Source organism: Arachis ipaensis, chromosome B04, assembly GCF_000816755.2.
Source record: "Arachis ipaensis cultivar K30076 chromosome B04, Araip1.1, whole genome shotgun sequence".
NCBI lineage: Eukaryota > Viridiplantae > Streptophyta > Magnoliopsida > Fabales > Fabaceae > Arachis > Arachis ipaensis.
The window spans coordinates 122,917,529-122,930,407 of NC_029788.2; the positions used below are offsets into that span (position 1 = coordinate 122,917,529).

The following is a 12,879-nucleotide window of genomic DNA, read 5'->3' on the forward strand; positions in this document are numbered from 1 at the left end:
TTGCTAAATTAGTTGATTAATTGATTTAGGGTTTCTGTTAGGTGCTGAAGTAGTTGATTTATGGTTTGTGTTAGGTGTAGTAACATGCACTGTTATCTTAGAATGTGTTGGTTTATTTCAGTTTCAGGAATGGCCACCATCCATATAACACTATGTATTAATCATAGAGGACGGTTTGAGAGAGGGCCGTCTGGGAAGCTTACTTATGTTGATGGTGAAGTCACAGAGATAGAGAGGGTTAATGTTGATACCTTGAATGGCTTTTTCGTATCTGATTTGGTGAAGGACATAGGATATACATCTGTTTCTAAATTTTTCTGGCTGGAACCTGGGAAAGGGCTTGATGATGGGTTGAGGGAGCTCAAGGTTGACATGGATATAGTTAGGATGTATGAGGCAGCTGTGAAGAACAGTAACAGAGTAAATGTATATACAGAGCATCCGGTGGATGAGCCCGTGTTAGTAGAGGAGAACAACATGACTCCATCAAAGAGGAGAGTAAAGCGGTGTGCTAAAAAGGTTCCAACTCCGAAAAAGAGTCCCAAAAGAAGGTTGATAGTAGTGGAAGATGAGGATGATGCTGATATTGTAAGTAATCTGCAAGTTGGGATGGATGACCGAAAAAGGAATGAGACCCAGAGCAGGGAAGGGGCCTATGAAGCACATACACAGGCTGGTTTGGATGCCCAAAAAGAGGACAATATCATTATGGAAGAGGAGACAGCAGACCCACAACTCTCAGGTGTTTCTCAGCCTCCCCCAACACCTGGCATACCAGATAAACCACCATCAAGTCAGTCCCAACCTTCCCAGCCACCTATTGAACAAGATCAGCAACCAACACATACTGCTTGTTCAGACTCAGTCCCTGCTTCTGAACCCAATGTCTCTACACCTCTTGAACCAGAACAACTAACCCAATACACCCCTCATCCATATGGGAATCCACTCTCACAATCAATCCCTCAGACATTCCCACCCTCTGACACGAATAGGACTCCCCAGAATGATCAGAGCAATCCTTCAGAGGAGGTTCAGGGAAGGCCAAAGGTGAATAAGAGGAGATCAACTAGGAGGCCCCCCATACAGGCCAGTCTTTCATTCCAAACCCCGATCCAGACAAGCCTCCAACCTTCTACGTCCCCGTTGATGATGATGATTTCTCTGATGAAAATCCTGGTCATCATTGCTATGAATCAGAGGAATTGCATAACATAGCAAGTGACGACGATACCGAACAAACTCCAGTTTTTCCTCAGAGCAATCCTGCTGCTCCAGTTAACCAGGTCCTGGTCATCATTTTAGATTGCAGCAACAACTTCAAACATTATGTATCTACATCAGTGTATCACATGAAAAGCAAACCAGTATAGATTAGGAACAACCCATATCATTCAAAAATTTTAACTATGACAGAACAAAGACCTCTCTTTTTACAAGTCTTATGATTTCATAACCAAATACAACTCACAAAACAGACAAAATGCTACCCCCAGTGCAACAGTAATAATCATCACTCTAATTTCCCTAATTTCACCCCTAATTTCAACCCTAAATTTGTCTATCTTCTTAGCCATAATTGAGGATGCTTGCAGATTTTCCCCCCTGAATTCAGAGTCAATCCATCATCAGGTGTTGCATAACAATGCTCGAACTTCCTCTTGGCTAAACATCTTGCCACACCCTCCCATCCTTGTTCGAGTTCATCCACCCAAACAAAGTATCTGCAATCTCTTGTCTAAGAGAAAAAAAATCCCAAATTTGTCAACTAAAACTCAGAAATCATTGTCTAACCTCAACAACAACAGCAGCTGTCCCTTACCGCCCATAGAGGACATCTGATGAACCATCTGTTAGGGTTCGTAATCGTTCCAGACTCCATCAACACAACATCTATCCCACAGAAACATTTGCCGTCGAGCTTCTTCTCCTTCATCTTCTTCGAACTTGAAGAACTGCTGCGAGTTCCAAAATTTCCATCTGAGTTAAATCTGCGTGATGACATCGCTGGGGTTCTGAGATCACTCTGGGTTATGGTTCGAATTGCAACAAAATTTCAGATTTGGGGTTATGGTTCGAATTGGGGAAGAGAGCTTGCTAGGGTTTTCATTTCAACCATTATCTACGTATACAACGTTCAGATCCACGTGGATTAGGCTTTGGGAGGTTCGGATTGCCATGTAGGACTATACAAACCCAAAGCAGGTGCCAACCCAAGCCAGGCTATTTTTGTCACACGGAGCCCATCTCTCATGGTTACAAAGTCAGTTTCCTTCTACGATGGGTACATTTGTCAGCGTTCTGAACTATCATGGGTACAAATGGTCAATTATTCATATATGTAATTATATTTTTTCTGTTATGTACAGTAATTGTATTAGAGAACCATAAAAGAATAAGATTGTCATTTTAAATTGATCAAAGAGTAATACAATTGCTCTAACAATGGCTGCTCCGATAATAAATATATATAATTTCAACTGAAAAATAATGGACAAAGAATTAAAATGGGATATGAAGGAATAAGATTGTCATTTTAAAATGGAATATGAAAAATCAATGACTGCTCAAACGGACAAAGAATTAAAAGATTCAGTTGATCATATGTATATACATAAAAAAAAATCAAACCCTAGCATACAAGAACCCTACCATCACCAACAACCATAATCAACCAACGTCTCCCAAAGATTCACTAATAAAGTAGAGCGAGAAAAATGAAAAACAAACTTCAACCAATATTTTGCAAAAAACAAAGCATTGTATGTTGAGAGTAACGAAATCCACATGGAGACAGGAACCCGTCCCTCGAATAAACGGAAACGGGGTGGGGATTGAGGTACCCAGCCCATAAAGACTCGCTAAATTCCCAATAGTGTGAAATTACTAAAATATCCTCTTTAAAACATCATCAAGCCAAAAGTTCACCATAACCACCACACTAGCCGAGCTATAACTCACCAAAAACTCAACCTGCTCTATTAAAACATCGTTAGGCTAAACTTGAAGGCTGTGATATGGTCGGTAAAACTTAATTAAAAAGCAATAAATCGGCCTTATACGTTTAGCTCGGCCCCACACGTTATGACTTATTCAAACGTCATAATTCGAATTCACACAAAATAAGTATCGTAACGACTTAATACAGTATTACTATTGAAGGTTACAGAAGATTTAGAGAAGGGGGGTTAAATCTATGGCCTTCTTTTGCTTTGATGGATCAAGCCTTTAATATCAAACTTTCATTTAAAATCTGTTTGAACTGTGCAGCGAAAATTTTATGAGACAATTTTATTTTGTCTCATAAATATTAGAAAACAGAACATAGAGAAAGAGAAGAAGAATAACACAGGCATGTATCCTGGTTCGGTTGCCTTGTGCAATGCAACCTACATCCAGTCTCCACCACAACAGTGGTAGAATTTTCACTATAATTAAAGTATTACATACACCAATTTCTCAAGATTCTCTCAATCCTTTCTCTCTCAAGTTCTTATCTAACTTGACTTAGTTATGCTAATACCTAACTCTTCACTCTAAGTGCTAACCCAACTTAGAAAGGGGCACCTCACAGTTACAAGACGCAAGACATATGAAACAACCTAAAGAAATCTGAAATCACTCTAGGCTTTTCTCTCAAATGTTTCACTCAGTCTTTTGTCACTCATAGGCTTTTTCTTAATTTTTCTCTTTCACCCTTTTACCTCTCAAGAAATTACAGAAAGATATACATTGAAAATGAAATACAGACTGTAAAACATGAAGGAGATTGATGCTTTAACAGCCTCTGTTGCTATAGGTTGAACCAGATTCAGCTAACTCAGAATTAGTTCTTCATCTTGGCGGAATGCTTCTTTAACTTAGAAAACACTGTCCAAAACGTTGAACCCTTCACAGTGAAGCTCTCAAATAAACTCAGATTCTGGTTCTCTCTCCTTGTCTTTAGAAAGATGAAGATTTTTCTTTTTGTACCTTTTTCTAAGTTGCTGTATTGATCTCTTCTAAGTCAACTCTTCGAGCTGTGTGCTTCTCAGGCTTGTCATTCACTTTCTTCAATTAACCTCCAAATTAGGGATTTCAAAGTTGGTCATTTTGCTTGACCGAAGATCTCAGATCAGTAAAGAGAAATGTTTCATTGTAATCCCAAATCTGAACCCTTGAGCAAATGCTTTGTCCCCAAGAAATAATTTTAGCCTTTGATTCACAACAATGATTATCAGAGAACACTTTCTCCATTTATCCCAAATTGGAGTTGTACAGATTTGGAGAAGGATTAAATAAAGTAAATTGCATGTAAATGAAAATAAATCACCTTTATCCTCTAACTTAGCTTAGCTTACTTTGATTTGGGTAATTAGACACTACCTTTTGAGTTTTACCTTTCTCTTTCTTTCTTCTCTTGGTGAAATGAACAAGGAGAACGACTCTCTCTCTCTCTCTCTCTCTCTCTCTCTCTCTGATTTTGACTGAAGCAAATTATGTGAACGTTGGCTTTGGAAAGCTTCAACTTGGTGGAAGCTCGCTTCTTGGACTTGGGTTGGATATATGTTCCATCTGGCACAGCTGAATTCTTTGTTCTATTATTTTTGGGCTTTGTTAGCTAGAGAACTCACTAATAATCTTTGTTTCAATTACTCTATCTCATTGGGTTTCTGTTGTTGTAAGTTTGGCCTGCAACATTATTCAAAACAATTAAAAGCTAATTGGGTGTTTAACCCATTAGATCAATGTTTTTCATCATCAATTGAGTTAGTTAATTTCTTAACTCAACAACTATCCTTCAATGAAAATGATTGCCAAAAATGTAACTGTTCTGCTTCACCTCACATAAAAAAGGTATGACATGTTATCTTCGGCAGAACGAGCACAAAAAATACACACAATACTGACTTAAGCATCGGAGTGCCTTTTGCAGGTGCATCCCTCCTTTTTGTTCTCACCGTGATGTGGTATATTCTCTGGACGAAAAGCTCGGACATTTAAGCCACTAGCTCAGAATTGAGGATAACAACTCGGTGCCGATGGTTGGAAGACGAGTTACATCCAATCCATTCGCACAAGAACAGTTATTATGTTGAATATGTTTAAATTGTCTTGTTTTTTGTTGTCCACATTATTCCCCAGCCTGACAGGTCAAAAGACTAATTCGTCGCAGATCTGAGCTCTATTTAATAGTCTGTTGTTGGTCAACGGGTTACTACATATACAAGGCTCCGCTACTTGTTTAAGCAGACGAGTGAACTGACCACTCAACCAACTCAAGTTAGTTATTTTAATTGTCTTTATATTTTAGTTGAATTATATAAAATCTTATCATAATTTTTTTATTATTAAAATTTAATATTCACGGATATCTACAGATATATGCCTGTTCTATAAACAAAATAAATGAGATCTGTAATAGAAATAGAGCGAAAACTAGAGGAAAAAGATGGAGAAAGGAGAGAGTTTCTACCCCTATAAATATTCATTACCATCTCTAATCACATTAGCACTTTGATAACTGATTTAGTACCGAAAATAATAAAGAAAATCTTGAAAGAAATTTGAAAGACTACTATAATTAAAACTCTATCTAACAGATTATTATAAAAAAATTTAAATCTCAAAGACCATTTAAATAATCAGAAAAGCTCTACATCCATTTAAAAATTACATGAATGTTATCCAAGTACCTTCCACTATACGCGTTTTACACTCGTTTGTTTTACACGTGCCTCATATAACGTATATAACGTAATCCTTCTTTTGCGTGATCAACCTTTCTCAATGTAAACCTTGTTCTATTCTCACGTTTTCTTTCTTCTTCCTCTTCTCCTCCTTCTTCTTCAACCTAATTAAATTCGTTCTTCTCCCCTATTTGCATTTTTCTTCTTTGCATTATGGATCTGGATTGACTTCAACATAATTAGCTTCGTCGTTCTTCTTATTCTTCGTTTTCTTCGTCGATCTACACTTTTGAATTGAAACAATGAATGAATCAACTTTAAATCAGTTGAATGAGTGTGATTTGGATAATTCTTCCGAAACGCATCAATTTGATGAGGTTTGGATTATTGAATTTTGAATCGAATTCAATTGAATGCAATTGCTAATTTTATTTGAATTGAATTGAATGGACTGAGGTGATCTGTATCTGAATTGAATTGATAATATGTATAATGGTTTCGTTCATTGTGAGTAACTTTTCAGTTTGGTAAGTACTATAGAGTTGTTTCACCATATCCATGTGTTCGGTTCGGTATGCAGAAAGGAGTCTAAAAAAATTAGACGAATATATTCTGTTTTGTTCCCTAAGTACTATATAATTGTTTCACCGTAATTAAGATTTTGGTTCACTGTATTTAAGATTTCAGTTCACCGTGCAGATCAACTGTGTTGTGGATGAAAAATTCATCCCAAAGGTGGGAATGATTTTCAAGATACTAGAAGAAGCTGGAAAGTTCTACAAACATTATTCCAAACTTGTCGGTTTTTCTACGAAAATAAGGAACACGACTCGGGACGGAGACAAGATTAAGAATCAACTAATTGTATGCACTAGAGAGGGGAGGTGAAAATCCAAGATATCTCCAACTTTGAAGACAAACCCTTCAGCTGGGTTAAATTGTCCGGCCAGAATTTACATACACATAATGAAGGATGTTGGTCTTTGGACAATTTCCAAAGTTATGGTGGAGTAACATAATTATTCTTAACTTACATTGGTGGAGTTTTAAAACTCTTTCTTGGATGGATTTTCAGGGTTTAAGGTTTTGAGTTTAGGATTTTAGGGGTTTAGGGTTCAGTGTTCAGGGTTAAGGGTTAAGGGTTAAAGGTTCAGGGGTTCAGGGGTTCAGGGTTTAAGGTTTAGGGTTTAGGATTTTAGGGGTTAGGGTTTAGGGTTTTATGGGTTTAGGGGTTCAGAGTATGGTTTAGGGTTTATGGTTTTAGGGTTTTAGGGTTTTAGGAGTTTAGGGTTTATGGGTTCAGGGTTCAGGGTTCAGGGTTCTGGGTTCTGGGTTTAGTGTTTAGGGTTTAGGGTTTAGTGGTTCATGGTTCAGGGTTTAAAGTTTAGGGTTTAGGATTCAGGGTTTAGGGGTTCAGTGTGTTTCCAACTTTCGGTTCGCCTAGTGTATTAATTTCGGTTCACTGTGTTCAGGGTTCAGGGTTGAGGGTTTAGGGTTAGGGGTTTAGGATTTAGGGGTTCAAGTTTCAGGGTTCAGGGTTTAGGATTTTAGGGTTTTAGGGATTCAAGGTTTAGGGTTTAGGGGTTCAGGGTTCAGGATTCAGGGTTCAGAGTTTAGGGTTTAGGGTTTTAGGGTTTATGGGTTCAGGGTTCTGGGTTTAGTGTTTAGGGTTTAAGGTTTAGTGGTTGAGGGTTCATGGTTTAGAGTTTAGGGTTTAGGGTTCAGGGTTTAGGGGTTCAGTATGTTTTCAACTTTCGGTTCGTCCAATGTATTAATGTCGGTTTACTGTGTTCTTTTGGAGTTCGTAATGTATTGGTAAATACAATGATTGCAATCATTGAGAACCTGGAATAAAACAACAGCCAGACAGTTTCAACAGATATATAAATTAACATCTCAGATGAGTAATCCATCTTGAATCAAATATAAATATTAACATTAACATTTAGATTAATATTGACATATATACATTTAAAGTAAGCATTTTTTGCTTTTTAAACAAGTTAAACAAAATATTGTTAATTACAATCAGCCAATCATAGTACATGCTATTTACTATCTAACATTTCTGGGACATTTGCCAGGGCACCAAATCCCATTTCTTCCACTCTATCTTTCTTTTCTTGACTCATATCCCTGTACACTGTTGCTATTGACTTTGTTTGGCATCTGCAATAATGAATTTTTTGCAAGTTTTGAAACAGAATGCTAGGATATATTTATAATACAAAATAGATATTATTCAAATGAAAGCGGATAAATATATTTAATCTACTTACGTTATAGTGCGGCTTCTCCTTCATTGTTGCCATTGTCTTGTTCTGTTTTGCTTTAATAAAAAATTTTGGTCAATACACTCAATACATCAACAAGCACAAACATGTATATCTTAATCAAGTCAATTAAAATGCCATAGGACACCGAATCGAACAACATTCACTTGGTGAACCAAAATCACAAAGGTCACCGAATCGAACAACGTTCATGTGGTGAACCAAAATCACAAAGGCCACCGAACCGAACAACATTCATGTGGTTAATAAATGGTGATCAACTTTCAATCAATAAGAATAGTATTCCTCCATGCAAAAGAAGTACTGAAGATAGTAACAACCAATTTCAAAGCTCTAGTTAAACTATCCACATCGATAAGAACAAGCACGTATATCTTAATTAAATCAATATCTTCCAAAAGAAAAGTTTTTCAAATTTCATAAATTAGGTGTTCTTTCAAAATGACATTTGCAAATTGGCTTCTTTAAAAACTCTTACTGAAATTTATCCAATATAATGAGACAATTTTACAGTAGTATGGCTTATCAAAGTTAAAGAGTTGTTTCTAATGTCAATTGTCCTAAACAAAATTTACATTTGGGCAATACACTATTTGCTTCTCAAAGGGATCCAAACTGAAGATTCTTACTAGCATTATATAGGACAGCCTTAACGAAACTCATTCATGCACAGAATCAAACATTATAAATAATGAAACAGTTAGGAAATGATTTGCTGCATGCTATCACAAAAGGAACCCACCAAATCGAACATCATTCACTTGGTGAACCAAAATTACAAAAGTCACCGAACCGAACAAATCTCAAAGCCCTAATTACACTATCCACTGAATTGAATGAAAATAATAATAAATTTCATTCCAAGGGCTAGTTATACTGTAAAAATGCATTCACAATAGTTCCATCTACTAAGCGAAACAAATCAATCTAGTAAACCTAAAATGCAAGTAGAAGAAGCGCGACATTGCAAGATTTCAAATGAACAATAGTTTTCTCATACCTTTGGTAGTCTTTGTTGCAGTTTTTGTTCGTTTCTGGTTGTTGCTTGCGAAATCTTCTCCCGATTCCTTTCTAGTAGTGATTTCCGCAGAAAACATGATTGAAGTTTGAGTGATGTTAAGAGAGATTCGAAGAGAATGAGTCATTTCGTGTATTGGTTTCGTGTTAAAGAAGATGTAACGTTTTTTCATAATGAAGTGCGAATGAAAAAGGAAGAATTTCGTTTGTCTCTAGCGTGTGTTTTCACTCGCCATTTAATGCGTCTGATTCTGTTTGAATTTTGGCCAACTTAATTACATATAACTATGGATGAGTAATAGCCAATGTTTGGATGAGTCTAGGAAGCCATCAAGGATATTTACTCGGTTAATGTCCTGTTACAACATAATTGGGTTACTACAATGTGGAGGTAGGGAGCTGATGATCACTGTCACTTTCTCAGGTCCCCGACCGCGTGAGACCTTCATCTTAAATGCCTTCATTTTCTTTTCTTCTCTTTTCTGCCTCTTCCTTTCTTCCATAGGCCACTCAAAATTCTCTATAATCTTCTATCAACAACCCAATTCTTAATCTAATATTACAAACCTTTCGGATATTCTTTTTCTTTTTTTTCCCTACTTGATTGATGGGCTTTAACCTTGTTGTGAGGATTCCTCTTCCATGGCAATGGCAAAAGCAAAGGGTCTCTGCTCCTTAACCTCTCTCTCTTCACTTCTCCTTCTCAACTTGATCCTCCTCAGACTACCCATTACAGCACTTGATCTTCTCCTCATCTTCCTCCATACCCTCTTATAGCTCATACCTTTAAAAAATTCATCTTTTTTTTAGGGTTTTTCCCCTAATTTTTTTTTTTTTGCTTTTTTTTAATTCCCCCTTCTGAAAAATCTAATCTTTGTTGTGAATCCGGTTACCCTTTTGGATTCTGAGTATGGCATCGGTGTTCTTGTACCATGTTGTTGGGGATCTCACTGTGGGGAAGCCAGAGATAGTGGAGTTCCATGAGAGTGAGACTGTGGAGACTGCAATCAGGGCAATTGGTGAATCCCCTGAAGGGAGCATACCAATTTGGAAGAAGAGATCTCATGTTGGTATTGAGAACAGTGAGATGAGGCAGCAGAGGTTTGTTGGGATCCTTAATTCATTTGATATAGTTGCTTTCTTGGCTAAGAATCAGTGTCTTGAGGATCAGGACAAGGCATTGAAGACACCTGTTTCTGATGTGGTTGTTCCTAATAATTCTTTGCTTAGATTGGTTGATCCTGCAACAAGGTAAACAAGCAACCTATCCCTACTAATACTTTTTAGATTCGATCATATGAAAATAAGTAAAAAATTAAACTATACTTGTTGGGTTGGTATGCTTACCATGTGTTTGTTGAATTGCTTAGTCTAATCCACTCAGTTAATCTGGTTCAGGTAAGTTTGTCCAGTGTCTCTACCGACAAGAATTTCGTTGACTTGTGTTGAGCTGGATTAGTGCTGAATTGAACTGATGATTGTGCTATTACTATAGCAATTCTATAGGTTGCTTTGGTGACAATTCTTTGCGAGTGTGCAATGGGATAAGATTCTAATGTTTGCGTGTGTTTTTGTGTCTGATCATACTGATAGAATGCTTTATTACATCATACATGGATGGAGGGTGTGTGTGTTTTTGGTATGATTTGTATTGCTAATAGAGATGAGATATTTGGGGAATGTTGTTGCAACATCATATTCTTATAGGCATCTAGGATTAGATGAATCCAATACTAGTATTCGAGATCCTTCCCCGGAATATGATTCTGTCAAATTACAAGTATCTCATGCCTCTGAAAACATAAGTGGCAGATTTGTATTCCCAAGTAATTGTTTCATAACTTTAGTCTTATGCCGAGCACATGTTTCTTAGGTACCCACGTATGGTTTCTCGTACTTATGTAGGAAGTAAATACGCCTGTATACCGCCTAGAAGTATCCAGAATTATATCGTGTTATCTGAAGTTCTGTCCTAAATGTGAATTTATTGCTTTCTTATATTCATATGAAAATGAAGTTTAAAGTTTATCAACTATTTGAATTCTTGGAAATAATTGTTTTTGCTTGGTTACCAAATCGGCCCTGGGAAATGGTGTCCAATATATGCTCTGGTTGTAAAAGTCACCATCTCAGGATAAAGTGCTCATATTTTAGGGAATTGCCATCTTGTCTTATGAAAAGAATAAAAACATAGTAACAAATGAAAATGTTGAGGTTTTATTAAGCTTCAAAAATCCAATAACTAATCTGGAGCTGGTTTTGAAGTTAGACATGTATGGTAAAAATCCAATAAATTATTGGTTTTGAGCTAAAAGGTTTCCACATTTCCATCCCCATTTTTTATAAGAAAAAAAAATGCATAGTCATCTAGTTTAACAAAAATGAATTGATGTTGATCTAAATTCAAAACAAATTCAAGACAAATATGTGTCTCTTGAAGCTAGTTTAAATTTAGGTAGATTGCGTAACTAGTAATATTCTTGGATCAGTTTTCTAATTTGCTTAACACACCCTTAATGTTTCATTTAGGTTGATAGATGCACTGGACATGATGAAGCAAGGTGTGAAACGTCTTCTTGTTCCAAAGAGTGTGGTGTGGAAGGGCATGAGTAAGCGATTCTCGGTTATCTACTATGGCAAGTGGCTCAAGAATTCTGAAACTCCTAGCAGCAGCAGCAACAACCTACCTGCCAACATGAATCGAAACTCTTCATCTTCCAGTGCTGCTATCCGTGACAAGTTCTGCTGTCTCTCTAGAGAAGATGTACTCCGTTTTATCATTGGTTGCCTTGGTGCTCTCGCCCCTCTTCCTCTCACTTCCATTGCTGCTCTTGGAGCAATTAATTCTAACTACAGCTATATCGAATCCTCTTCTCCGGCCATTGAAGCAACTCAAAAGCTTCCTCAAGACCCTACTGCAGTGGCAGTCATTGAAAGCATGCCAGATGGCCAGCGTAAAATCATTGGAGAAATTTCATCATGCAGGTTATGGAAATGCGACTATCTAGCCGCAGCATGGGCTCTAGCCAATCTCTCATCTGGGCAGTTTGTTATGGGAGTTGAAGACAATGTTACCACAAGGACCCTGCCCGATTTCTCCATAAACTCGGCAGCTGGAGAAAATAATTTAGTTAATGGTGGCAGTCCAAGAAAACCAAAAAAGTTCAGTAGCAGGAGTATCGGGTTCTTCAGTAATTCTGCAAGCCATAGTTTTGGTTCCAGGAGCATGTATCGGGGTAGAAGCGCACCTCTGACATGTAAAGTTACCAGTTCATTGGCTGCAGTCATGGCTCAGATGCTATCTCACAGGGCGACTCATATTTGGGTGACCGAGGATGAGAACGATGAAGTTTTAGTTGGCGTGGTTGGATATGCCGATATTATGGCTGCTGTAACCAAACCACCAACGACCTTCGTTTCTGCAAATAGATCGACAGAAGCGATTGGAAACGAAATTCAAAGTTGAAATTTTTGTTTCAATTTGTTGATGTTTATGAATCTGTCATATTATGTTAAAAGGTGGATTGTGTTGTTTGTACAAGTATGTATTGTTTGATAATAAACATGAATAAGCAGTATTGGAATGAAAATGAAAGAATAATAGCTTTCTGTTCAATGAGTAGAATTCTTGCTTTATTTTGGCATCTTAGTTTGACATGAAAATTTCCTTCTTGATCAACATGAGTAACATGATAACCCAGTTCAATTGATGTAATCATCTCCCTTATTTAAGTTTTGTTACTTTTGTGAGATTAGGGTCAGAATTCAAAGTTGTTCTCTTAAAACAAGTTTTAAGATGAATTTTATACTTCAAAAGTAAAAAATAGAGGGACATAAAATATGAATTTAATTTTAATACATTGTCAGTGTAAAATTATTTTACACGTGTATATTACATT

General features: G+C 36.9%; 2 protein-coding genes across 2 annotated transcripts; one reads left to right on the forward strand and one right to left on the reverse strand.

The window, feature by feature from the left end:
• Positions 1,391-2,173, reverse strand: LOC110270787. The gene is made up of 2 exons (XM_021120229.1): positions 1,823-2,173; positions 1,391-1,738 (listed from the first exon to the last, which is right to left on the reverse strand). Exons 1-2 carry the CDS (start codon positions 2,003-2,005, stop codon positions 1,562-1,564), a joined length of 360 nt encoding a protein of 119 aa, XP_020975888.1. The 5' UTR covers positions 2,006-2,173; the 3' UTR covers positions 1,391-1,561.
• LOC107635123 (CBS domain-containing protein CBSX6) lies at positions 9,339-12,602 on the forward strand. Its single transcript, XM_016338501.2, has 2 exons — positions 9,339-10,231; positions 11,510-12,602. Exons 1-2 carry the CDS (start codon positions 9,891-9,893, stop codon positions 12,444-12,446), a joined length of 1,278 nt encoding a protein of 425 aa, XP_016193987.1. The 5' UTR covers positions 9,339-9,890; the 3' UTR covers positions 12,447-12,602.

Excerpts from the sequence above, each read along its gene's own strand:
- LOC110270787 (XM_021120229.1), bottom strand. The coding sequence starts at position 2,005 with ATGTCATCACGCAGATTTAACTCAGATGGAAATTTTGGAACTCGCAGC. Across the intron at positions 1,739-1,822 it reads TCAGATGTCCTCTATGGGCG|ACAAGAGATTGCAGATACTT; the intron begins GTAAGGGACAGC and ends TTTTTCTCTTAG.
- LOC107635123 (XM_016338501.2), top strand. The coding sequence starts at position 9,891 with ATGGCATCGGTGTTCTTGTACCATGTTGTTGGGGATCTCACTGTGGGG. Across the intron at positions 10,232-11,509 it reads TTGGTTGATCCTGCAACAAG|GTTGATAGATGCACTGGACA; the intron begins GTAAACAAGCAA and ends TGTTTCATTTAG.